The sequence below is a fragment of the Onychomys torridus genome, chromosome 1 (genome assembly GCF_903995425.1).
Source record: "Onychomys torridus chromosome 1, mOncTor1.1, whole genome shotgun sequence".
NCBI classification, from domain to species: Eukaryota; Metazoa; Chordata; class Mammalia; order Rodentia; family Cricetidae; genus Onychomys; species Onychomys torridus.
Window position 1 is genome coordinate 99,005,922 of NC_050443.1, and position 27,069 is coordinate 99,032,990.

Consider the following 27,069-nt stretch of genomic DNA (forward strand, 5'->3'; position numbering starts at 1 on the left):
AACCCGGGCGGCGCCTTGACCAATTGCGAATGGGCCCCCGGCAGAGCGACAGCGACTTCGGCCAATAGCATCTCAAAGAAGGTCGCGGGCCCGCGTGTCATTGGCCAATAGAGGCTCAGGACGGAACAAAGGAGGCGGGCAAAGGCGGAGAGGGTGCGGCCGGCGGCCCCGCCCCTTTTGTCAGCGTTGCGTCTTCTCAGTGAGTGCACTCCAATTCCGGAGTGTGGAGGTGGCTGCGGTGACCCCGTCGGCTCTCTGGCGTGTCTTGCACTCAACTGCGGAAGACTCTCGGCTATGGGCAGTGGGCATCATCTTCCCATCTAAAGGTTTCGGAAGCGGGCCAGCCCTCCTCGGCTTTGCCCTTGGTGATGCGCAGAGGGAGATTCAGGGTCCGTCGCGAGGTTAAGGCCGAGAGAACGCTATTGAGTGAACGCTGCTCCTGAATGTCTGAGCCCTGGCCTCCCAGGGGATGGACATTAACCCCTAAAACGGCGGTCACCAGCCCCACTTGACATTCAGAGGCCGGCACCGGCCCGTGGGAGCCGCCTCCCCTGGGGAGAGTTGCCAGCAGTTTTGCATAGAATGTTTTTTAAAGGTTCTTAGAGCCCAAGATAAACCTAGGAGCAGGCGTTGCTCTTGTGGCCAGCAGGGCAGTGTCCCCCTGTTGACGCAGCCGTAACTACCGTAACTACCGTTTCTTGGGTTGAGGTTTTAGCACCTTCGGGTACCTCACACGTGAATACTCTCAGAGGGAGAAAGGTCGGCGCAGCTGTTAGAGCAGATAGATAACGTCTACCGAGAATTGTAACAAGTTAGGGGAGACTCACAACTTTGGCAGTAGTGAGTCGCTAGATACCTCCTGTAGTAACAACGCCTTCCTACAAACCCGGAGTGTCACCAGAACTAAAATGGAAAGCAGTTATGTTTGCCTTATCCAAAAACAGTGTCAGTTGTGTGGCCTTAAAAAAAAAAAAGTACACAAATTACTATGGTTAAAAATAGGAGAAATTTCTAGAAAGAAGTTACAGATCCTCAGTTACTTTTGTTTCTCCATATACACGAATAAGATCTTGGGTAATTTGGAGTAAGGGGAACTTCACCCTAATTTCTTTTTTCAGTGCTAAGGATGAACTTAGTGCCTCCTGCATTCCAGACAATCACTACCCCCTAAGCTACATCTCCAGACGTCTTCATTCTTGTGGATTATAAAATGCACCTTGCTCAAATCAGTGTAACATTAAATACCTGCTCCTGGAATAGTGGTCTGGTGAAGGACAAGAAAGTCTCCCCGGTATAAGGTTTGTTTTTATTGTTTGCACAGGGTCTCACTGTGTAGACCGAGATGGCCTGGCACTCACTATGCAGATTAGGCTGGCCAGGAACTACACAGAGAAAACCTGACTCAGCCTCCAGAATGTTGGCATAAAAGCCATGCATCCCCACACCCTGTCCCCACAGTGAGGTAGTTCCAGGAGGTTTTCCTCTTCAATTCTTTGGGGCAGTGGTGTAGCAGGTCTTTAATTCCAGCATCCAGGAGGCAGAGGCAAGCGGATCTTTGTGAGTTCGAGGCCAGCCTGGGCTACAGAGTGAGCTCCAGGACAGGCTCCAAAGCTACACAGAGAAACCCTATCTCAAAAAGAAAAGTCTTCTTAGACCAAAAAGTATCAAGGGCCTAGAGTTAGAAATCTAGGCGTCTAGCCACAGTGTGTACTAGCAAAGAAGGCTTTAGTGTACCACTTAGGAGAGAGGACTTTTTTTGCTCAACAGAGTTGTAAGAATCAAAGAAATTGTGCTCAGTAAAGCTGTGTTATTTCTAACACTTATTGTGAAGGTACCATTAAGAACAACAGCATCAAGATAATATACTTTCTTCTCTCTCTGCCTCCTCTTCCTTTTTTTCTTTTTTTTTTCCCCCTCTGGTGGCACTGAGGGGCTACCCATAAGCAAGGAAAGTACTGAGCCTTATAGTCCCAGCCCATGAGTATCAGAATAAGTATTAATAGTGACAGATTGCAACCTGTTGATGATGAGCCCATGGTGACATAAATAAATGAGAAAGTTTTTTTCTTTTAGGGGAATGCCAACCAAAAATATAAAAGTAATAACAGATTATATTAGCTGGGTATGGTGGTTCCCTCAGTGATGGGAATATAGAGACAGGAGGGTTGTGAGTTTGATACCAACCTGTGCTACATAGCAAGCCCCTGTCTCAGAAAACAGAACAAACAGAAGCAAAACAAAGTAGAGAAGGCCAGATAGTTCAGTGGGTAAAGCTGCTTGCTTCCTTGCCTGACAAGCTGAGTTTGATGCCAGGAACCCACATGGTACAAGGCAAGAACTGGCTCCCACAAGTAGTCCTCTGACCTCCACATGAATGTTATTGTGACATACATACCTCCCTAACACAATAAATACACGAATACAGTTTTTTGGTTTTTTTTTTTGAGACAGGGTTTCTTTGCGTAACCCTGGCTGTCCTGGAACTCACTCTGTAGACAAGGCTGGCTTCAAACTCAGAGATCCATCTGCCTCTGACTCCTGAGTGCTGGGATTAAAGGCATGTGCCACCACTGCCCGGCAAACAAGTACAATTATTATTATTATTATTATTATTATTATTGTTATTGTTATTATTATTTTGAGACAGGGTTTCTCTGTGTAGCTTTGGAGCCTGTCCTGGAACTCACTCTGTAGCCCAGGATGGCCTTGAACTTGAGAGATCCGCCTGCCTCTGCCTCCCAAGTGCTGGGACTAAAGGCGTGCACCACCACTGCCCAGCATACAAGTACAACTTTAAACAAGTAGTAATATTAACAGAGAAATGGTGAACTCATGAGTCCCTTCTGGCAAGTACACTAAAAGGCAGGATGTCACTGGTCAACTTTTCATGGCTATGTTTTTAGAACAGGAAACTAGGTCCCCTGTAAAACCTCTTCCAGAAACATCAGTATATCAGTCCAGACACAAAATGAGACAATGTAGAACCAATTACTATAATCAGACAAAACCTTGTGGAAAGAAAGAAAATTCAATTTAGGATTTGTAGATTGTGGAAGCTGAAGACCTGGAATCATGTATCTGAGCTCAGTCACTGATCTGAAAGACCAAGGTGGTAGCTGTTTTCTCCAGAACAAACCCATATCAGTTCCAAATTTGGGGGTGTATTGAAATGCTCTTTAACAATTTTCAGAAGAAATAAGGAACAACCCCTAGAGACTTTATTCATTTTGGGGTGGGTCTGTGGGTTCATTTTTAGGGATGCTCTTTTCAGAGACGGTCATTTTTGTGTGTGTTCTGCAAAATCCTGAACAAAGAGTGCACCGAGAAAAGCCTTTGGAGCTAAAAGCTCTGTCTTCCACAGGTCTCCACGAAGCAATCATAAAGAGCATCTGCAGTTTTAAAATTTGGCCGAGAAGAGGGTTAGTGAATAAACTATGCAAGTTGATGCTAAACAGGAGGTTTCAGAGTCTGCTTAATAATTTACCAGTGTACAGTGTGCTAATCCAACCTTAGCATGACTGCATCCTGCTGCTTTTAATCTCTGCTGTATAAAACACTTTGTGGTAAAGACAAGTTCGCTTCTGGAATCCTTTGTTCTTGGCTATAAAGATGAAACACTTCACATCATGTAGTAAAATCATGTTAAGGGAGTTTTTAGACAGTAATAACAGCTTTTAAAAGATGAGAAGTAATCTTCAGTTTGATACTGAAATAAACATTGACTAGATGTAATTGAAAGGAAAATATTGATGTGTTTTGTTTTGTTTGTTTTTTTTGTTTTGTTTTGTTTTGTTTTTTTTTTTTGGTGAGGGAATTAAGGAAGATTTTTTTCCCCTCAATATATATAAGTAAAGAGTTCAGAGTTTTTCCATAATGCTATTAAAACTTTGTATTCACTTCAGACAGGCTGGGTACTTAACTCGAATTCTTTGAAAAACTCTTTTGAACTTGGGGAGCTTATGAGACTTTGCAAAGATCCAACTCTGTGAATGTCTCTCTTCTGACTTAATGCTAGAAGAACAGTTCAGAAAGACACAGCATGCCTATGCTAGAAAGCCTGAAATTAAAAAAAAAAAAAAAAGTTTAGATTTTTGTGGGCTAAATTTGTATCTTGGCTTTGGACTGTACCAACTCCCCCAAGTTTTTTTCTTTTTTTCTTTTTCTTTTTCTTTTTTTTTCTTTTTTTTTTTTTGAGTAAGTAACAAGGTGACCTCTAGCCTCAATTTTCATTCGAACTTAACACCAAAAGCAAATCCCGAGGGTGAAGCCTTCACCAGCTTTTCTAGTTTGAGAATTACCTTTTAAAGCCAAAAAAACGTTGACTGACCTCGTGATACTGCAGTACTTGGACTTCTTAAGTCTTGAGAACTACAGAAAGATGAAATGAAAAACAGATTTGTATTTTATCATTAAAGCAGAATTTATGCATATTTAAAAGATAGGACTACCTGTGGCTGGGGAGATGACTCAATGTTTAACTGCAGCTCAGGCTGATCTGACACCTCTGGCCTCTGCAGGCAACTACACTCATATGCACATACCAGCCCCACCCCACTCCCATAATTAAAAACAAAAACAAAAACACACATAATGTGATTAAATCGCTAGCAATCCACAGAATCAGCTTAATGACCAAAGGAATTTGTTTGGGGTAAACTCACAGCCATGGGAGATTTATCTGGGGGGGGGGGGAGGAGCTGAGCTATGTCCCACGCTGAAAGGCTTCGTCCAAGATCTCAGCAACCAAAACACGAGGTAGCCAAAAGAGAGTTTATGTGCACCCAGGTCTTAAGGGTGGCCTCGCCCTAGGGGCAAGTATTTCAAGGTCATAGGCAGGTATAACAGCTACTGCTGCCTCATAAGGGGCGATGCTTCAGGGCATGGCTCAGACAGCTACCCACTACACTCACAAGCCAGGTGATGATGGCACAAGCGTTTAGCCTTTAATCCGAGCACTTGGATGCAGAAGCAGTCAGATCTCCGGGCTCCAGGCCAGCCTGATCTACATAGTGAGTTCCAGGATGGCCAGGGCTACACAGAGAAACTTAGACTTAAAACAAAACAAAACAAAACAAAACAAAAAAACCCCTCAGATACACACAGATAATACGTTTTCATTGCTGTTATCCCAGTACTGGAAATTGTACCCAGGACCATCACTCTACCAATGAGCTACAGGCTGAGAAAAAACATTCTTATCTACTGATAGTGTTCCATATGGATTCAGTGACCCTTACACAGGGTCTCAGTGCTTAGCCCAGGCTGGCTCCAAGCTCATGATCTTCAGCCCTCAGAGTGCTAGGATTACAAGTATATACTAGCATGCCAACTTAATAACCCCTTTTGATAATTCTGGAGCTCTATGGTGCATACAATTAAATTACTATTTGGGTCTACCAGAGCCTAAAGATTGGAAACCAATAACTTAAGGGGCAGGTTGACACAGATTTTCACAGAACCTAGGCTGCTCTTGAATTCACTTCCTTGAACCTCCTACCTCAGCTCCCCAGAGTGATGGGGTTACAGGTCTGCACCACCACACCCAACTTCTGTCATTTTTTGTTTTCTCTGGAGTTTGGGGGACCAGTAACTTGGTCATCTGTGATGCCAGTTCCCTTCCCACTTGCCTTCCCGGTCCCTCAGAAAGTGGACACTGTGGACTGAGTTGTCTGCTAACTTGTTCCTGCTACTCTAGGGTTAAAGCAGAAGCCTGAAGACCATTCAAGCGAGTAATATGCTCAGAAATTCATCTCTTCCCCAGTTCAGTTAGTCCACAGAGAGCTGGTGAAATTGTCTATTAAGCCAAGGATAACGAAGATCAGTGGGGTGCCACAGTACAGCCCTCTAATTCTAGCATGCGTGAAACTGAGGCAGAAAGATTCCAAGTCAGCCTGAGCTACATTATCTTAAATATGTAATCAATAGTTTAAGTTTTAAAAAGTTAATCTGGGGCTGGCGAGGTAGCTCAGTTGGTAATATGCTTGCCTAGCATACATGAGACCCTGGGCTTGACCCCAAGCACCACACAAACTGGGCATGGTGGTGCACACCTGCAACTCGAGCACTTAAAAGGTGGAGGCAGTTCAGGACCAGCCTCTGCTACATAGCAAGGCTGAGGTCAGCCTTTGACCTCATGAGACCTTGTCTGGGAAAACAAAGCAAAAACAAGCTGAATTCACATCTCCCTACTGCTAGCTAACCTTTCTCTATTTTCCACCTGTACAGATCAAAAGTGAGGTGATAGCCTATATTTAAGAGGGGCATCTACATAAGAACAAGAACATGAGCCAGGTGGTGGTGGTGCATGCCCTTAGTCCCAGCACTCGGGAGGCAGAGCCAGGCGGATTTCTGTGAGTTGGAGGCCACCCTGGTCTATAGAGTAAGATCCAGGACAGGAACCAAAGCTACACAAAGAAGCCCTGTCTTGAAAAACCAAAGGGGAAAAAAAAAGTTATTTCTGGTTCCTCTTGGATATGGCTTTTGGATCAAAGCTGTAGACTGATGTTTCTGGGGGGCTGCCAGCTCACAAATAATGGCACAGAGACTTACTTATGAAAGCTTGACCTTAGCTTAGGCTTGTTCTTAACCAGTTCTTATAACTTTAACCCATATCTTTTGTTCGATGTTCTTTTACATGACTTAGTTAACTTTACTCTGTACTGCCCATCCTGCTTCCTCTGTGTCCAGGTGGTGACTCTGCCTTTCTTTCTCCCCTCATTCTCTCTCTCTGCCCGGAAGTCCCATCTAGATGTCCTGCCTAGCTATTGGCCGTTCAGCTTTTTATTACACCTATCATAGCAATACATCTTCACTCTCCCACAACACAAAGCTACATAGTCTATCAAGAGAAGGTCACATAACTAGTGCACTGCAAGTGTGTGCTGTGGGATGAGCAGACTACCACAGATAAGGACCTTCTAGTCCTCCTTTGACTTTAGCAAAAGGCTGTCATCTCACTGTTCCTTTTCTGTTCCTCCTTCTCAGCTAGGAAGGCTGGTATCCTTGACCACCACCAGCTAAGCATGTCTGAACTTGATAATTTAGAAGGACACATGAAAACGTAAGTAGAGGCTGGGGAGATGGCACAGTTGTTAAAGCGCCTACTGTGCAAGCGTGAGGACCCGAGTTCCATCCTCAGCATCCATGTGAGGAAACAATGAAGCAGGTGTGGTGGGATATGCCTGTAGTCCTAGCTCCGGGGAAGCAGAAACGAGAGGATCTCTGGGTCTTTCTAGTCACGAGTCTTCCTGAATAGGTGAGATCCTCGTTCAGTGAAAGACTCAGCCTCAAAAAAATAAAGAGAAAGGCAATAGCAGAAGATACTCAGTGTTGACATATGGTCTCCGCGTGCACACACACACACACACACACAAATGTAACTAGAGTCATACATCATGCAAATTGGGGTTCATGCAACATCTCAAAAATGTTGAATAAGTATAAAATAAAAAGATAAGGGCTGGAGAGATGGCTCAGAGGTTAAGTGTACTGACTGGTCTTCCAGAGGTCCTGAGTTCAATTCCCAGCAACCACATGGTGGCTCACAACCATCTGTAATGAGATCTGGTGCCCTCTTCTGGCCTGCAGGCATATATGCAGGCAGAACACATAATAAATAAAATCTTAAAAAAAAAAAAAAAAAGATACATAAATCTGGTGACATTCACAGCAAGTATTTTTGGATTTTAACTAACATTACTAATATTAATGAAATTTTTTAACCCATCAACTACTGTGTGCAAAATAATGAATTCTAACTTCTTCTTTTTTTTTTTTTTTTTTTTTTTTTTTTTTTTTTTTTAAACAGGGAGGAAAACTTCCTCTGCATGGAAAATGACACTTTCAAATATCAAATCCGAAGACTGGGCATACTCTCTGATTACACTAGGAACTGAAATGTTAAGTTCTTTTTTCAGTTTCTACTGTGTGAAACTTTTCTTGGAACTGTACAAGATTTCAGAGTTGGCCTTCTATCAATCCCAGGTGGGATGCGATGTTTACTCCTTAAATGTAGGACAGAGCTTTCTTCCTTATCATAGTGTCTTACTGTCTTTTATCAAAGAGTTGCTTCTTCACATACCTGCAAGAGTTATCAAGAAAATGTTGTGCTATGGTGGTGCAAACCTGTAATCTCAGTACTTAAGAAACGGAGGCAGGAAGATTGTTGAGAATTCAGGGCTGGTCTAGGCTACTTAGAGGGATCCTATCTCAAAAAGAAAGGGAGAAAAGGAGGGAGGGAGGGAAAACAGAGAGAGAAAGGCAAAGGGAATGGGGTTGGGAGCGAAGAGTGAGAAGAATGAGAAGGAGATACTGTCTTAGTCATGGTTTTTATTGCTGTGATAAAACACGATGACCAAAGGCAAGTTGGGGAGGAAAGGGTTTGGCTGAAACTTCCACATCATAGTACATCACTGAAGGAAGTCAGAGCAAGAACTCCAAACAGGGCAAGGACCTGGAACAGGAGCTGATACAGAGATGATAGAAGGGTGCCACTTACTGGCTTGCTCCCCATGGCTTGCCCAGCCTGCCTTCTTATAGGACCATTTGCTCAGGGGTGGCCCTACCAACATGGACAGGGTCCTCCCACATCAATCTAATTAAGAAAATGCCCTGAAGTCCTGCCTGCAGCCCAATCTTATGAAGACATTTTCTCAATTGAGGCTCCCTCCTCTCAGATGACCCCAACTTGTGCCAAGTTGTCATAAAACTACCCAGCACAGATGCTATACCTTGAAAAGCATGATAATATTGGCAAATTGTATTATAATCTATCATAAATGAACTGAATGGATAGATATAATGTTTTTACATTTCCCCTTGTGCTTTATAATGTTGCTTATTACAGAACTACATAATTTACTATGTTGATTTTGAGTTGATTTATTATTGTTGGTATCTTAATCTTACTAAATGTAGATATGGAAAATGATGTCTTAGAAGGGTAGAGAAATGGCTCATTGATTTAGAACACGTTTTGCTCTTCTAGAAAACCTGGGTTCAGTTCCCAGCATCTACATGGTGGTTCACAGCCATCTGGAACTCCAGTTCCAGGGGATCTGATGCCTTCTTCCGGCCTCCATAGGTACCAGGCAAGCACATAGTACACATACATACATGTAGACAAAACATTCATAGACATAACATGAAGTAAATAAATCAGTTTTAACAGGAGGAAGGGCCTGAATTTCATGAGGAAGTCTGGCCCTGTGTGCCACAGTGGGAGACATACTCTGGGTTCACTACTTTGGTTCCAAGGTTACTCTGTTCAGTTAGCTAGATGAATTGCTTATCTTCTCTGTCCAAAGAAACTAACCTTGTAAGTTCAGAGGAATAACAATGCCTATACCAGAGGGTTATTTTTTTAAGGACTTGATAAAGTAATACATGTAAACACTTGTACTATACCTGAATGCAAAACAAATATACATTGGCTTTTGAGTGGCATACTACCACTATTATTAATGCTAATTAATAGTTCTGAAAACTGCGACTTTTCAGCTTTAGATACTTCTCATCGGATTTCTTCCTTCCTGTTTCCTGCTTCCTCCCTTTTCTTCCCTCCCTCCCTTCTGCTGTTTGGGTCACCGTGTATGGCAGGCAGGTCTCAGACTCAATGATCCACTTCCTTCAGCTGCCCAGGTGCTGAAATCACAGGCATATGCCACCATCCTCAGCTTCAGGGGTCATTCTCATCTTGAATGCAGTAGTCTACATTACTAACAACTACACAACCTACATGTGTATTTTTTTCTCTCTCCTTAGGTCATTTTAATGATCTGGAATGTTCTGAATGACCTGAGCGGGTATTTTCTAATGAACTCTCAGTATGAGTGCTGTCTAAGTTACCGCTGTTACCTGTTTGGAGCCCTTCTGCATGCAGCAGCCTTCCTGCTCCCTTGGTTCCCTTGGAGACACTATCAAGAAGGTGACTGGCTCAATGGACTTCATCTAGTCGTCTCCCTGTGTGCGTTTGACAGCACCCTTACCTGGGTGCAGCAAGCCCAGTGCCGCTTGTTTGCAGAGACTTTCCCCAGGCACAAGAGCAGGCTACAACTGATGAAGATCAACCAGGCCGCATCCCTGCTGGGCTCCACCAGTGTCCTCTTCTGTGGTCTCATCTCCCACAACATGGAAATCCTGCCCAATTTTCAGGTCGCCGCCATCGTCACTGCCTTCCTGGCAGCTACCAGCCTTTACAGTGGCATGTTCCACATGAGGCATTTTGAATGTAAAAGAGACCCAAAGGAAGCCTTCCTCTCTGAGAGTGAACAGGAGCTGGCGTGGACCTCCGCCATCTTACCCATGAGACAAATCTTGTCTCAGAGAAACTTCCACCTTTTCCTCATCGTGAATTTCTTTCAAGTCTTCCATTTGACCTTCTTCAGTAACTTCATGATGATCTTTGCAGATAACCTCATTCCCACAGAGGCTCTCTCTTCTTCTGCAAGGAGCATCATGTATGGGGCTGGCTTCATCTGCCCTCAGGTATGTGAAGGTTCTCCATGTGTCCTCCTAGTGGGACTAAAGATGAACTCGTAGCTGTCTGAGGAAATAAAAATTGTGACTAAATGGGTAGTGTTACTAATCGACACACGTTTACTAACAAACTAAGCAAGAGTAAAAGCTTAGCTGCTGTGTAGGATCCCACAGAAGTGATGGAAAAGCAAATGAAGGCAAGCAGGGGAGGAGCACAGTGAGGGCCAAGCAGCATGACTTAAGAAACAAACTAGTTTTAAAGTTATGCTTATCTGTTTACTGTGTGTACATACATATGTGTTTGTTTTGAGACAGGGTCTCACTGTATAGCCCTGGCTGGCCTGGAACTTGCTAAGTAGACCAAGCAAGCTTTGAACTTAGAGAGCCACCAAGCCTGGACAGTTGTGTGCAAGTGTATATTTGTGTGTGTCAGGGTGGCCTGTGGAGGTCAGAAGACAGCTTGGAGGTGTGGTGGTTTCTCTAGGTTCCAGGGACTGGACTCAGGTGGTTAAGCTTGGTGTCAAGCCATCTCTCTGACTCAGTATTTTAAATATTTGGCTTTGAATATAAACACCAGCAAAGCTGTGGAAGGAGGAAATGGCTTCCTTTGCATGTGTATTTTTGCTTTGTTTGAGCATTTAAATTTTAATTTTCATGGGAGAAAATTCAGAAGAGGCAGGAAAGAAGGGAAAATCAAGGCACACGGGAAGGGAAAGAAGTCCCTCACCCCTGCTGGCTGAGAACCAAGAACCCTCATAAACTAGATTATGAATCACAGTCGGAGTCAGAGTTTAGGCCTGGAGTTCCTCATGACCCATGGAGCTTGAGGATTCTTTTAACCTTTGACCTATGTTTTCCACTGGCCTCTCAATAGCCACCTTACAATGGTGTTTAGTGAACACACTAAAACAGGTAGCACTTACTTTTTTCTCTTCTTTTGAGACATTGTCACTCTGTAGCCCAGGCTGGTCTAAAACTCATAGTCCTACCTTAGCCTCGGGAAAGTGCTGGGATTACAGGTGTGAGCCGACACACCCAGCATGCTTAACCTTTAACCCCTGTATCAATGTAACTCCAGAAACCATCAAAACCATCTATAGATAGCTGTTACTAGGATTCTGATGTGTAGCTGGGCATGATGGCTCATACCTGTAATCCTAGTACTCAGGGAGGCTAAGGTAGGGGGATTCTTACATGTTTGAGGCTATCCTTGGCTACAAAGTAAGACCAAAACCCAAATCTAAATAAAGCAAAACAAAGTACAGAACAAAGAAGACACTTAAATGTGACTTTTTTTTTTTTTTTTTCTGAGACAGGGGTTCTCTGTGTAGTTTTGGTGTCTGTTCTGGATCTCACTCTGTAGACCAGGCTGGTCTCGAACTCACAGAGATCCACCTGGCTCTGCCTCCCAGGTGCTGGGATTAAAGGCATGCGCCTGGTTAAAGGCTAGGCTCACAACCAAAATGTGACTCTTTGGAGAGGCCCACAGCTGTACTACTATCCTTTTCTTTACACTCTCCCATCATTTCTTAAGTAAACAGTAACAAAACAAAACAAAAAACTCCACAAGAGTTAACTTGATCAAGAATTCACCGAGCAGAGTTTCAAAACACTTGACAAAAAGCCCGAGTCCTGGAACCTCAGAGCGTTATTGAAATTCCGTGGTCATGACCCTATGGACGATGGCATGTTCCTTGTTAACCATTTGGACTGCTGACACGGTGCTACCTTCGACTAACTCTGTCTTCGAAATCTATGACTTAACCTAGCCTGTGATACAGGTTTCTTCTAATTTTGCAACTAAATAATAGGTATAACCCGGTGCTTAGACACTTCTAAAAGAAGAAAGGGAAAAGTTTATTTCCCTGCTCAAGATTCAAGATCGAAGAGAAGCTGTATTTTGTGATGCTCTTGCTAGTAGTCATAAGGCCGTCCCAATCATTGCAAGGCAAAAGACAGCAGGCCTGGGTATATGCATATGAGCTCCAGCCTGAAGTTTTACCCATCCTGCTTGCCTCCAGAGGCTCATCTCTAGATACTGTAGTTGGATTGCTTTCATTCTAAACTTTGAGTTTTTGAGGGGAACAAACTACATCCAAACTACAGCACATTTCTTTTTATGACTGGGTGATACTCCATTGTATCATTTTGTTTACCCATTCATTGGTTGATGGATATTTGATATATTTCCACATTTGTTTGTGCACCTGTGTCTGAGTGCACCGTGTGTACATGAGGCTGCAGAGGTCAGAAGAGGGGATCAGATCCCCTAGAACTGGAGTTACAGATAATTGTGAGCTGCCATGTGGGTGTGAAGAACTGAACCCAGGTTCTCTGAAAGAGCAGTAAGCACTCTTAACTGAGACATCTCTTTAGCCCCTCATTTCTACTAAAAAAAAAAAAAAAAAGTATTCTGTGTACTTGTGTATAGACATGGACATGCCACTGTGGTGTATGGAAGTTAGAGGACCACTTGCAGGAGTCAGTTCTCTCCTACTATGTGGGCTTTGGAGATTGAATTTATGTTATCAGCCTTGACTTCATGTGCCTTTACCCTCTGAGCTGTCATACTTTTTGGTATATATCTAGGGATAGAAAGGCTGTCCCCGCTGGGCGGTGGTGGCGCACACCTTTAATCCCAGCACTCCGGAGGCAGAGGCAGAGGCAGAGGCAGAGGCAGGTGGATCTCGAGGATGGCTCCAAAGCTACAGAGAAACCCTGTCTTGAAAAACCAAAAAAAAAAAAAAAAAAAAAAAAGGAAAGGCTGTCCCACATAGTGATCCTGTGCTTCACATTCTGAGATAGAGGAGGAATTCCAAAGTTGCTGCACAATTTGTTTGTAATAGTGCAAAGTGATCCCAGTTCCTCCAGACATCACTAACATTTGCTAGTATCTGCCTTCATTTTTTTTTTCTTCGAGACAGAGTTTCTCTGTGTAGTTTTGGTGCCTTTCCTAGAACTCACTCTGTAGTCCAGGCTGGCCTCGAACTCACAGAGATCCGCCTGCCTCTGCCTCCCGAGTGCTGGGATTAAAGACAGGTGCCACCACTGCCCGGCTATTACCTGCCTTCTTTCCTGCAGCAATCTTCCTGTGTATGAACGACACCCATCATGCATTTCCCTGATGGCTGTGAAGTGAAGGTTGTGTGTGTTTTTGGAAAAGTTTCTAATTAGCTCTCTCTCTCTCTCTCTCTCTCTCTCTTTCTCTCTTATTTTTTTATTTTTTATTTTTTTGGTTTCTCAAGACAGGGTTTCTCTGATTAGTCCTTGCTGTTCTGGAACTCACTTTGTAGACCATGCTGTCCTCGAACTCAGAGGATTAAAGGCATGCACCACCACCGCAGTTTTTAAATAGGTTGCTTTCTAATTTTTGTTCATTATATATTTTTAAAACCCTACTTTGTCTATCTTCTAATTTTTTTATTTTAATTTGTGTGTATGTATGTATTTATATTTGTATATATATACAAGTGCATGTGTGTGTGTGTGTGTGTGTGTGTGTGTGTGCAGTGTATGTGCACATATGTGCAAGAGCATGTGGAGGCCAGAGAAAAACCTTGAGTGTCTTTTCTCGGTTGCTACATACCTTTTTGTTTTTTAAGACAGGGTTTCTCACTGGTCTGAAACTCGCCAAGTAGGCTGACTGGTGAGCAACCCCAGGTTCTGATCATTGGCCTGTGTCTCCTTCAGTCCTAATTTTGTTGTTGTTTGTTTTTTTGAGCTGGAGTCTTTCTACGTTGCCTAGGTTGACTTAAAACTCAAGATCATCTTGCTTCTGCCTCCCAAGTACAGGACTAACACGTGTGCCCCACACCCAGCTCTTGTATTTTTTGTTTATTTGTTTTTTTCCAGACAGGGTTTCTCCGTGTAGCTTTGCGCCTTTCCTGGAACTCACTCTGTAGCCCAGGCTGGCCTCGAACTCACAGAGATCCACCTGGCTCTGCCTCCCAAGTGCTGGGATTAAAGGCGTGGGCCACCACCGCCCGACTACTCTTGTATTTTTATTACTGAGTTATATTGGTACTTTATGCAATTTTAGATATAATCCATCATCAGATAGATTGTTTATGTTTTCCCAATTTCTTGATGGCATAGAAAGTGTGAATCAAAATTGTTTCAGTTACTCTGGTCCCTTGAAAATCTATATGAATTGTAGGATCAATCTGTCCATTTCTATATAGACATTAGCTGGAATGAAACAGCCCTCCTGCTTCAGTCTCTGCAGTATCTGGGATTATGGGTCTCTACCCCTAGGCCTGGATAGAATTTTTAAAAGATTTTAATACTTTTTTGAATTATAATGTAGTTACATCATTTACCCCCTTCCCTGTCCTTCCTCCAACCCCTCCTACCCACTCCCTTGCTGTCTCTCAAAATCATGGCCTCTTTTCTTTAATTATTATATATATATCAACACTTGGGTGGGGCAAGCTGTTTGAAGATTTCTGCTCAGGTGGACAAATGAAAGGGAAGCCAACTTCTGTCTGTGTGGGCTTTACTTTCAGACATAGTCTCTCCTCTGTTACTGTGAGCTTTTTTGTAATAATAGCATTGGCCCATGTCTCTCTCTACATAGTTGATACAAAAATAATAGCTAGAAATTATTGAATGTCTTATACTCTGACTATGGACCTAAATGAGGAGGGTGGGGAGTGACAGGGATATTGTTCATTGGTAGAATGCAATAAAATAGAGCAAAAAGTTGAGAGGGGAGAAGAGTTAGACATCAGAAAATGTCTCTTAGGAGAAGTAACTTGTCTTTGAGCACACAGGCAATTAGAAGTGGCAAAGCTGGGATTCAGAGATAAGGCTCTGATTTCCAAACATTGCACTTTGCACTCTGTCATATTTCTTATGGTATTGACGTCTTGCATATTTCTATGTTAGAGACTGATATGAAGCAGCTTCGATTCAGTAAGTGGACACGAGTGACTTTACAATGTAATTGCACAAAAGAGCATCCGGGAACTTGCTGGGTGCTTTATGTACTTCCCCTCTAAGAAATGCCTTGGAGCTCGTCAATCACTGAGGCACTGTATTCAGCTTCTAGAAAATGAGCTCTTGTTCCTTGAAAGTAGAGAAGTAAGCCAAAGAGTGGGCCAGAGGGGCAACCCTTCTGTTTATTAAAGGGGGTTTGTATTTGACTTACATTGTTCAAAATCCTCTCCTATTGTAATGTACATACGTTTGGTCAGTGGAAACATCTCTGGGCTAAACAATGTGCGCTTTTCATGTTGAAAACAGAGTGATCTTAGTGAATGCTCGTGCCTATACATATAACAACTTTTCAGTCTAGAACAACCAACAGCTTCAGAACTGGGAGCAAAAATGCAGAAAAGGGAAAAAAAAAACAAAAAACAAACAAAAAAAAAAACTAGTTCTCTGTGTGAATCTGAAGGAATGCTTAAAATACATAACAGTTAACCAGAAGAAATGGGATGAGACCTAGATATTGTGTGCTAGGTTTCTGATTTCAGGATAAGGGGCATTTCAGATTTACCTCACATTGTGGATGATGAGATGCTTAGTCAACGCTGGGCTTTAACCTCCAAGTGTAAACTTTGTATTTGTTTTAGTTTGGTTGAGCCTTTCACTTTCTGGGTCGTTGATGTGTTTTATGGAAATAATAGCAGTTTCTTTAATATTCATACAATATTAATGTCTGTAGTTTGTTGTTGTTGTTGTTGTTGTTGTTGTAAAATGTTTTGTTTTTGGTTTTTCGAGACAGGATTTCTCTATGTAGCTTTGTGACTTTCCTGGAACTCACTCAGTAGCTCAGGCATGCAGATCTCTTTGGCCTTGAACTCACAGAGATCTGTCTGCCTCTGCCTCCCGAGTACTGGGATTAAAGGCATGTTCCACCACCGCCGGGCTTAATGTCTGTAGTTTTTTCCTTTGCTTTTTCTCCCTTTTTGGCAGTGCTGGAGGGGGAACTCAGAGCCTCATGTTTGCTTCTGAGCACCGAGCTACGTCTCTAGCTTCATTTTTTTTTTTTAAATGTATATGGATTAACTGCTGGGTATAGTGGCTCATCTATAATCCCAGCATTTGGGAGGCTGAGGCAAGAGGATTACTGAGAGTTCAAAGCTAGCCTGGGCTACATGGTAAATTCCAGGCCAGATGGGGCCACATAGTGAGACTGCATCTCAAAACCAAACCAAGCCCACACACACCTCCCCATCAAGATAGTCTGAACTGTGATGTGACAGATGTAATTCAGAAGCTGTTTAGTTTTGTCATCACAGGAAGATGGATTAATGGGTGGGGCAGGCTTGTTCTTAACATAGTGTCAATCTCTTTCCCTTGCAGTGCCTGGTACTTCTAGGTCAGTCCTGGCTGAAGAAATATGGTTACTATAAGATTATCTTAATTTCTTTCTACCTGGAAGGAGTGGCCGCCATTGTCATGTTGCTTCTGGGACAGGAGTGCTATTACTGTTTGGCTGTTTATCTCACTTTTATCACGTAAGTAAATGCCAGGTCTGCTTCAGCATCACACTACACTTCTCCAGAACCCTTCTAATCATCTGAACATCTCTAATTGGAGTAGCTGGACGTACAAGCATGAGCCACCACGCCAGGCTTAACATATTTGCTCTGAATGGAGTTTAATTCTTCTTTGTAGGCTGGGGCATTGGACCTTTCAGTGAAACGGTTTGACTATTAACAGCTTGTGTTTTGAAAGCATTTCATATAGTAGATTTGTAACAAAGATAGGCTCTGTTTAATAATCTAGGTGTGGTGGCTCACTCCTGTAACCTGACACTCCAGAGGCTGAAGCAGGAGACTCTGTCTCAGAAGAAAAGAAAACATCTATCAGAAAACAAACAAACAAAACATAACAACAACAACAAAAATCAAACAACCCCCCCCCAACCAAAAAGCCTCAACAAGGGGCTAGAAGATGACTCAGTTGGTAAACCGCTTTCGGTATAATCATGAGGGTCCCTGGCCCCCATGTAAACAGTCAGACACACCAGCATGTGCCTGTAACCCCAGTGGAAGTGGGGTATGGATCATGGGGTAGAGACAGCACCCTGGAGCTCACTGGCCAGCCTACCTAGCTAAATTGGTGAGCCCTAGGTTCAACGAGAGAGACTTTGTCTCAAAAATAAGATGGAGGGCTGGAGAGAAGGCTCAGCAGTAAGAGAGCTTACTGCTCTTGCAGAGGACCCAGGTTCAGTGCCTTCCAGTTCCTGTCACCCACATGGTGACTCACAACAGTCCCAGGGGATTTGATGTCCTCTCCTGACTTCTGTGGGCTCCTATACACACATGGTACACATACATGGGACTGAGGCACACACACACACATACTAACCAAACAATAAAATATATTTTTAAAAAGATGGAGAGTGTTTGAGAAAGACACTTTTAGTACCCATGAGCGTACAACATGCTTGCTCACACACACATATAGTAAATAAATAAATGTAAAAAAGAAAAAATAAAACAACAAAACCCCAGGCATATGCATGCTTGTAATTCCAGTACTTAGGAGGTGGAGGCAGGAGGATCAGAAGTTTAAGGTCATCCTTGGCTACATAGCAAGTTCAAGGCCAGCGTGGGCTATATGGGACCATCTCAGAAGCAAGTAAGTCAAGAGATATTTCATGTATTTCTGGAGTTGAGTGTGATATCCTAGTACATCTGCATGTGTACTTATCATGTCTAGCCTCTTTTTAACTATTTCTCACTTTCCTGTACTCACTATTCTACATTCCGGCTTATTAAAACAAACAAACAAAACCTTCTATGTGAGAGAGAACAAGTATGTAGTACTTGTCTTTCTGAGTCTGACTTATTTCCCTGAACCTAGTACTCTGCAGTTCCATCCACTTTGCTACTTAGGTCAGGATTTCATTCTTCTTTACAATTGAGTAATAGTCATTATATATACATACCATATTTTCCTTATCTGTTCATCCATTAATGTAGGCACGTTCCACATCATAGCGACTGTGAGTAGTGCTGCAATAAACGAGGCTATGTGAGTATCTCTTTGGCATCTGATTTTGTTTCCTTTGCTGGTATACCCATCAGTAAAGTAGCTGGATCTACTTGCACTCTAGTCTCAGGCTTCCCCACAGTGGCTTCTCTAACGTACATGCCTGTCTGCAGTCTGTGGGAACCTTCTCTACATCACCCACACTTGACTTTTTTGGGCTTTTTGACGATAGCCATTCTCTGTTTTAAAGATAGGGTCTCACTGTGTAGACCTTACTGGTCTAGAACTTGCTATGTAGACCAGGCTGGCCTTGAACTCGTAAGGTCTGCCTGTTTCTGCCTCCTGAGTGCTGGGATTAAAGGTATCCGACACCGTGCCACCTGATAATAAACATTTTAACTGGAGTGAAATATCTGATAGTTCCCAATGACCAACTTAGCATACATATATTTATGTCATTTGTGTATCTTTTAAAGAAATTTTATTTTATGTGTGTGGGTGGTTTGCCTGCATGTATAGCTGTACACCACATGTGTACTCGTGCCAGTGGAGGCCAGAAGAGGGCATCAGATCCCTGGAACTATAGTTACAGATGGTTGTGAGCCACCACGTGGGTACTAGGAATTGAACTCGGGTCCCCTGAAAGAGCATCCAGTGCTCTTAACCACTGAGCCCTCTGTCCAGCTAGCCATTTATATTTCTTCTGAGAAAAGATTGTTCAGAATATTTAATGGGATTGCCTTTAGTTTTATTTATTTATTTTTTGGTGGTTTGATATTGTGAAGTTCCTTTTTAATTCCTTATACATTCTGCATATGAATCCAGATGAATAGCTGGCATATATTTTCTCCCATTCTGTAAGCTACCTCTCCACTCTTTGATGTTTTTCCTTTTGCTTTGAATATGCTTTTTAGTTTCATGTAATTCTATTTGTCTATTTCTGCTTTTTGTTTCCTGTGTTTTGAGTATCATATAAAAATAAATTAGGGGCTGGGGATTTAGCTTGGTGGTAGAGCGCTTGCCTAGCAAGCACAAGGCCCTGGGTTTGGTCCTCAGCTCTGAAAAAAGAAAAAAATAAATAAATTAGTTCGTTTGCTGACCAACTTAAATAGCTTGTGATTGTTCTTAGACTTACCTAGTCTCTTGAAGTGTTTTGCCTATGTCTTCTTCTATTTTAGTTTTTTGTTTGTTTGTTTGAGACAGGGTCTGGCATAGCCCAGGCTGGCCGGCCTTGAACTCACTGTGTAACTAAAGTTGATTTGAACTGTTGATTCTACTGCTTCATCCTCCCATGTGCTGGGACTGCATGCATGTACTTCAGTGCCCAGATTTGCTTGCTGTTTTAAAATTATTTTATGTGTATGAATGTTTCACTTGTATGTGTGTACCTGGTGCCCACGGAGGCCAGAAGAGGGTGTAACCCTAGGACTGGAGTTACAGATAGTTCTGAGACATCAGGTGGGTGCTGGGAATTGAATCTGGGTCTTCTTAAAGGGCAGCCAGTTGTCTTAACTGCTGAGCCATCTCTCCATGTCCATATTGTTTTGTTTTAATAGTAAGATCTGTGCTTTGTGGTTGAAGAATATTCATATGTATACAGTATTGTAACTTTTTTCCTAGGGTGATTGTTCACGCCTCTTTTTGCTTATTTAACTTGCCACTGGCTGACATGGTTGATGCAGATTTACTGAAGTTTAACAGGCAGTAAGTATATTTATTCAGATATTAAGTACAAAGTGTCAGACAGGACTTATAGCTCAGTTTTATTGACATCACAAATACATACCAGAGTGTAGTTGTTTTTGTTTTGTTTTGTTCTTTTCTTTTTTAACTCTTTGGGGGCCTGCTACCCAGCTCCCAAATAAATACTTGGAGACTTATTCTTACTTATAAATGCCTGGCCTTAGCTTGGCTTGTTTCTAGCCAGCTTTTCTGACTTAAATTATCCTACTTCTCTTTTGCCTCTGGTCTTTTTTTTGTTTTTGTTTTTGTTTTTCGAGACAAGGTTTCTCTGTAGCTTTGGAGGTTGTCCTGGAACTTGCTTTGTAGACCAGGCTGGCCTCAAACTCACAGAGATCCACCTGCCTCTGCCTCCCAAGTGCTGGGGTTACAGGCGTGTGCCACCACCACCCGGCTCCCTCTGGTCTTTTTATCTTTCTTATTTTATGTATTTTTCTTTCCTTCTTACTCCATGGCTGGCTGTGTGGCTGGGTGACTGGCCCCGGAGTCCTCATCTCCTTCTCCTTTTCTCACTCCTTGTTCCTCCCTAGATTTCTCCTCCTATTTATTTCCTCTGCCCACTAGCCCCATCTATTTCTCTTTCTTGCCTAGCTATTGGCCATTCAGCTCTTTATTAGACCATCAGGTGTTTCAGAAAGGCAAAGTAACACAGCGTCACAGAGTTAAACAAATGCAACATAAAAGAATAAAGCACTGAGAGCAAACACCCGTCTCAATTATTTTTTTCTCTTTTTGCAATATAAAGTTTGCTGAATGTAAAAAAAAAAGAATGCAACACACCTTTGCATCATTAAACAGATGTTCCACAGTATAAACAAGTGTAACACATCTTAAACTAATATTCCACAACACCAGAGTAATGATCCTAATGACTGTCACTAGGACCAAGGGAACAGAATATCATAGGATGTTCATGCTCGTTCACCCTGGGAAACCTTTTCTTTTCTTGGTTTGTGATGCTGTGGTTTGAACCTCAGGGCTTTGCACATGCTAGGCAAGTGCTCTACCCTTGAGCTACATCCCTCGTCCCTGGCACTATTTTCCTGTTTCTGAAAAGACATACTTTTTATTGCTTAGGTTCACACAGCCAGTGCTCCATCCGGGTTAAAGCTTAGGAACCAAAGTGAAATCTCAGTTTGTTTTTTGTTGTACGAATGGCAGTGCACCAACATTTACCAAATGCCAACATACATAAGTACCATATAGCTGCTTACTGCCAGACAAGCATAGTGGCACCTTCCTGAAGTCTGGACCACTCAGTAGACTGTGGCAGGAGGACCACTTGAGTTCTAGGCCAGCCATATAGCAAGACCTTGTCTCAGTCGATAGCTGTGTGTTGTGACTCACACCTGTAATCCTAGCACTGTGGAGACTAAGGCAGAAGGATCAACTCAAGTTCACGGTGTAACTGTGCTACATAGTGAGTTGAAGTTCAGCTACATAGTCTGTCTCAAACAAATAAAAACGACAAAAGGAATAACAACAAAGGAGTTAAATTCTATTGTCTGTTAAAACTGAGGAATTAATATTTTATAACTGCTAAGCTTTTTCTATAGTTGTTTGCTTAAGTCAAAGGGAACTTCATACGTAAAGAGGCCCTTCACACATAAGTATGCATGCATACTTGAGTATAGAAATACAATAGATATGCTAGGACAGTGGCACACACTTTTAATCCCAGTACTTGGGAGGCAGAGGCAGATGGGTCTCTGTGAGTTCAAGGCCAGCCTGGACTACAGAGTGAGTTCCTGACAACAAGCCAGAGCTACATAGTGAGACACACCGTCTCAAAGAAGAAGAGGAAGAAGAAGAAACGCAGCAAATGTGATTTATATTAAGAGCAGTGCTGTTTTTGTCTGTTTCAGGTCTCCCCTTTCTTTGATGGTTTTTGGCATCAGCGCTTTGTTTACCAGGCCTGCCCAGTCTTTGGCTCCCATGTTGATACTGTCTAAGCTAAACCAGTATGGATATGGAGAGCCCAACAACAGGTAGAGTGAAAGAAATCTTTGCTGTCAGCAAGCAAATTCCCCCTTTCCTATTAACTCTAAGAAAGTTAATATCCAAAGTCTTAGACTTTGGATATTGTTGGCTATTAATTCACATATCTCAAATGAGCTATAATAAAAAGTCTTAATGTTAAAGATCCATGGATAGCTTAAATACCATTATTGAAATCACATCTATTGCATATGTTTGTATAATTCACACAAAGCTACATATTGATTATATTTTCTGAGTTGTCCATTCACTGTTCATTCATTCACTGTTACTCCATTTCCTGTTCCTGGGGACTTGCTTATGTGCTAGATAAGACAGTACTGGGAATAAAATACAAATAAAGAGCATCCATAGGGCCCTAGAGATTACAAAATACTGAGATAGGTCCCCGCCAAGACCTGGGAAGATAGCTGAGTGGTAGTACACTTACCTAGCACCCTGGAAGCTCCAGGTTTGATCTTCAGTACCACAAAAATAAAAAGGATCCTACCAGAAGTATACAGGTACTGTGGTTATATGGAGGAGCATTCCCTACTCCCAGTCAGGGAGCACTCATGGGAGAGTGGGTCTACAGATCCAAGTAGGAAGAATTGACAGCTCCACAGACTGAGGCGCCCTGTCATGAGCAGGGAATGTTTAGTCCTCCTGGGACTTCTGTTGTCAGAGTTTTGTAGTTTTCCTTATGTAGATCTTGCTTATCTCTTCCAGGCTTAGATCTATTTTATATTTTTTATTTTGAGGGCACTAATATAAGTAACATTGCATTTGTAATTTAAAACTCTACTTATTTATTGCTTGTATATAAGAAAGACATTGACTTTGGTGTGGTAGAATAAGTTGCAGTCTCTTTATAATACCTTTTAGTTCTAGTAGTTTTTTTTTTCTGTCAATTTTATGGTTTTTCTACACAAACAAAGGTTTTTAAGCTTTGTCAAAATTTCTCCCTCCAACACTTTATTATGAATATCTTCAAATACACGAAAATATAAAGTTTGACCATGACCACACACAGAGTCAGCTGTCTGCATCTGAATGCATTAGTTTCAGCACATACTGATCAGTGTTCCTATCTTCTGCTTACCAATCTAGACACCTTGTTTTTCCTCTCAACATTTTATTATGAAAAAGTCCAGAGAAAATTTGTATAGTCACTCCTTAGATGAAATAATCAATTTTGAACATATTTGTTTCTAAATACTTTGTACATTTATAACATTGGTTATTCAATGTGTGTGTGTGTGTGTGTGTGTGTGTGTGTGTGTGTGTGTGTACCAGCAACCATATATACACATTCTATGATGAGTAGGTTCTCCTTCCACTATGTGGGTACTAGGAATTGCAGTTAAGTTCTCAGTCCAGGTAGCAAGCACCGTTATCTACTGAGCCATCTTACTGGCCCCTGACCTGGAACTCTTAATCTTCTTGCCTCAGCATCCCAAGTGCTGGCTTACAGAGATGAGCACACACTTCTACACAGCACTTCTTCTGTGGTGTTCATATAATCTGGTAGCTTTTGTTTTTGTGGTACTGGGGATTGAGCAGCATCCCTATCTTTTCTGTAGAATGTGCAGGGACTCGTTCATAATCTCAGCTTCTCCAAATACTAGGTGACTCTTTTTCTTATTGGAGGAGTTGCTGTAAACAGAGGTAGCATTACAAGCCTCAAGCAAGTTTGTGGTAGAGAGCTATGGTGACCGAAAGGTGGGGAAGACAGACTCGGTTGATGAGTCGCCTGGCCGTGTATCTCCCAGATTAGTTTATTCTTAGAGAGCTGTGACAGCAAAGGAGGGTACAGGTGTGTTTAACTTGCTCTTAATTATCCATGTTCTCAGAAAACACAAAGGCCCCACAGTCAAGCCTCTCAACCCCATTTGTAGAATCACAAGATCCCATGGCCAGATCACATTCCAGAGCAGTTCAATCTGAAACTCTGCAGATATGATACAGCCACCAGTATCTTTTAAAGCTTTCCACCTTTCCCCTTGTGCAATCAAGGAGAGGAACCCAGAGATTTATAGCCTTGGGAACAGCAGCTCTGAGCACTAATTCTTGTTGGCTCAGCAACATGACACGTTGGCAACCTGACATGTTGGCAAACCAGTTTTGTGATACTGTAAGCATTTTCAGAGATACAAGCTCGTACAGGCACTTGGATATCTTTTATCTTTTAAGTGATGACTAAACCTTGGCCTCTGGTGGCCTCATGTGGCTCATGTTACCTGCAAGTCCAGAAGCTAACTGTAGCACTCAGCAGGTGTGCTTTGCTGAATATAGCTCTGTTTAGTTGGAACCTCCAGCTTGCCCCTGTATGATCAAGCAAGCTCCATTCCTGCCTCTCTCTCCAAATCCTGCCTATTCATAGAGTCTCCAAACAAAGGAAAGGTGCCAAAAAGCCCAGTTCTACATCCTTGGTGGCTACTACAACTTCCTCCCCTGAAGTTGCCAGCCACCCAAGTCCCTGCCTAAGCACTCAGCTTTTGACTGTACTTGGGCACAAACCCGTCTTGTGGTAGACAAGTCATCATTCTGTGCCTACAACCTATAAAGTCTCTTCGCTTTCGTTTGTGGGTGTGGCTTCTCTGGCCTTAATCTCTAGGACTGGAGAACCTACCCAGGAATTACTTTGCTCAAATAAACCTATTATTATACTTTTTCAAATTGGCTTGATCTAGTTTACTGTGTGGGTGGAGAAACCTATTTCTGGTGGAGGGGTGGGTGGGCACAAAACTTATGAAGTTCCACCAGTGTGAAGAACTGAGCAAATACGTCTATTGAAATAAATGGTACCCTAGCAGATAAGCTTTCTAGCATTTGATTCTTTTCTTTCTCCATCTCTCCCTCTTTCTCTCCCTTCTTCCTTCTTTCTCTCTCTCCCCTTTCTCTTTCTGTCTATCCCTTTCTCTTTATATATCTCTTTCTCTCTTGGTTCCTTCCTTTCCTCCTCCTTCTCCTTCTCTTTCTCCTCCTCCTCCTCCTCCTCCTCCTTCTTCTTCTTCTTTTTCTTTTTTTTTTTTGAGACAGGGTCCCTCTATGTAGTCCTAGCTGTCTTAGTGTTCACTCTGTAGTCCAGGTTGGCTTTGAATCCAGAGATCCATCTGTCTCTGCCTCCCAAGTGCTGGGATTAAAGGCATGTGCCACAACACTCAATATAGCATCTGATCCTTTGCTAACTGTTCCAGTGTACTGAATCAGCTTACTTAGGGCTAGTGCTCTTTCCTTGGTCTCTTTCAAAAGATATTCTGAATTCCTTGATGCAATTAAAGAAGTGTTATTTCTGAGCTAACATAGTGGTAATGCCAGTACTTGATAAGCTGAGGCAGGAAATTGTGTAAGCTTTAGGCCAGGTTGGGCTACATAGTGAGTTCCAGGCCAGCCTAGACTAGAGTGAGATCTTGTCAAATAAAAAGAAAAGAAAATATTTTCTGCCAGATTATTTTATTGTATGTTTAGTATATATATTTACTTCTTTTTAATTCTCTCTCTCTCTCTCTCTCTCTCTCTCCCCCCCCCCCGTGTGTGTGTGTGTGTGTGTGTGTGTGTGTGTGTGTGTGTGTGTGTGGTATGTAACTCCTGCTAAAAATTATATGAACTCTGGGGATGTCGTTCAGTGGCAAATCACTTGCCAAGTGTGTGTGAGAGTCAATCCCTAGCATTGCAGACATGATGGTTGTGAAATTATAGAACAAGTCACCCTCATATTACACAAGAGAGTGCACAAGACAGTTCTAGGATTTTGTGTAAGGACCTCCTCCTTTCACTCACTCTACTAAGTAGCCTTGTGTTCTTTCTTGGCAGGTGTTTATGGCATTTTGCCAGGTTAATACTGAGCTAGGGGCTAGAGTCCTAAGGTTTGATCCTGCTGTGCTTACATGGCATTAGGGAGGCAGAAGGGCAAGTCCAGAACTCTGAGCCAAGTCCAGAGGTTAGAAAAGCCACAAATGCAGAGGAACACAGCTTGTGATTGGTTACTTGCAACTGGGTGCATAACAATACCCACTCCGTGTGCCATGAGTGCCCTGCAGTCCTAGCCAAGCTCCTGTTGGTCCATAGGACGGTAGGAAGTGAAAGGTACATTCCATCAGGGGTCAAAGGCTGCCAGTTTTATTCACTGGATTACACTGTCATCTATCTACTGGTGTGTTGTAGATAATTTATGAATAAAATTCATCATTTAAGAAATAGCTTTTGCTAGGTATGATGGCTCATACCTGCAATACCAGCTCATGGGAGGCTGAGGCAGGAGAATTGCCATGAGTTTGAAGCCAGCCTGTATTATACAGTGAGTTCCAGGTCAGTCTGAGCTATAGTGTAAGAGCCTATCTAAAAATCTAAACCAAACCAAACCGATACAAAAAAAGAATAATGGCTTTCTGTGATCAACCTGGTTTATATACAAGCATGTTTCTTTCTTCTCAATACTGGAAATGTGACCCAGAGCTTGGGACATGCTAGGTAAATCCTCTACTATTGAGCTCTACCCCAAGCCATAATAGCATGTTGTTAAAAGTTATGTATGACCAGAGTGGTGCAGGGTGTACACCTTTAATCCCAGCATTTGGGAGGCAGAGGCAGGTCAGTTCAAGGCCAGCCTAGTCTACAGAGTGAGTTCCAGGACAGCTAGACTGGTTATACAAACAAACAAACAAAAAAGGTTATGTATGCAGCATTCCTTGTGAACACTATAGCCTACCATAGAGATATTTGCATATCCACAGTTATTGCTGCTCTCTCTATAGCAATGAATTAGAACCATCCTGTATGTCCATCTACAGATAAATGGATAATGAAAGTCTGATACATATGTAAATAATAGGACTACTATTTGGCTCTAAAGAAAAATTAAATTACCAGGTATAATAAATAGCACACACCTTTGATCCCACACATGCATTTATTCCCAGCACTTGG

At 42.4% G+C, this 27,069-nt stretch overlaps 1 protein-coding gene across 1 annotated transcript in view; it reads left to right on the forward strand.

Moving 5' to 3' along the window:
* The window catches only part of LOC118574792 (transmembrane protein 180-like), a 39,813-nt gene that overhangs the window by 4,642 nt on the left and 8,102 nt on the right, over positions 1 to 27,069 (forward strand). Inside the window, exons 2-6 of the mRNA XM_036175672.1 lie at positions 7,808 to 7,983; positions 9,763 to 10,485; positions 16,786 to 16,940; positions 20,044 to 20,127; positions 22,029 to 22,151. Coding sequence (XP_036031565.1) covers positions 7,834 to 7,983; positions 9,763 to 10,485; positions 16,786 to 16,940; positions 20,044 to 20,127; positions 22,029 to 22,151 — 1,235 coding nt within the window. The 5' untranslated portion in view covers positions 7,808 to 7,833. The remainder of the gene's footprint in view (positions 1 to 7,807; positions 7,984 to 9,762; positions 10,486 to 16,785; positions 16,941 to 20,043; positions 20,128 to 22,028; positions 22,152 to 27,069) is intronic.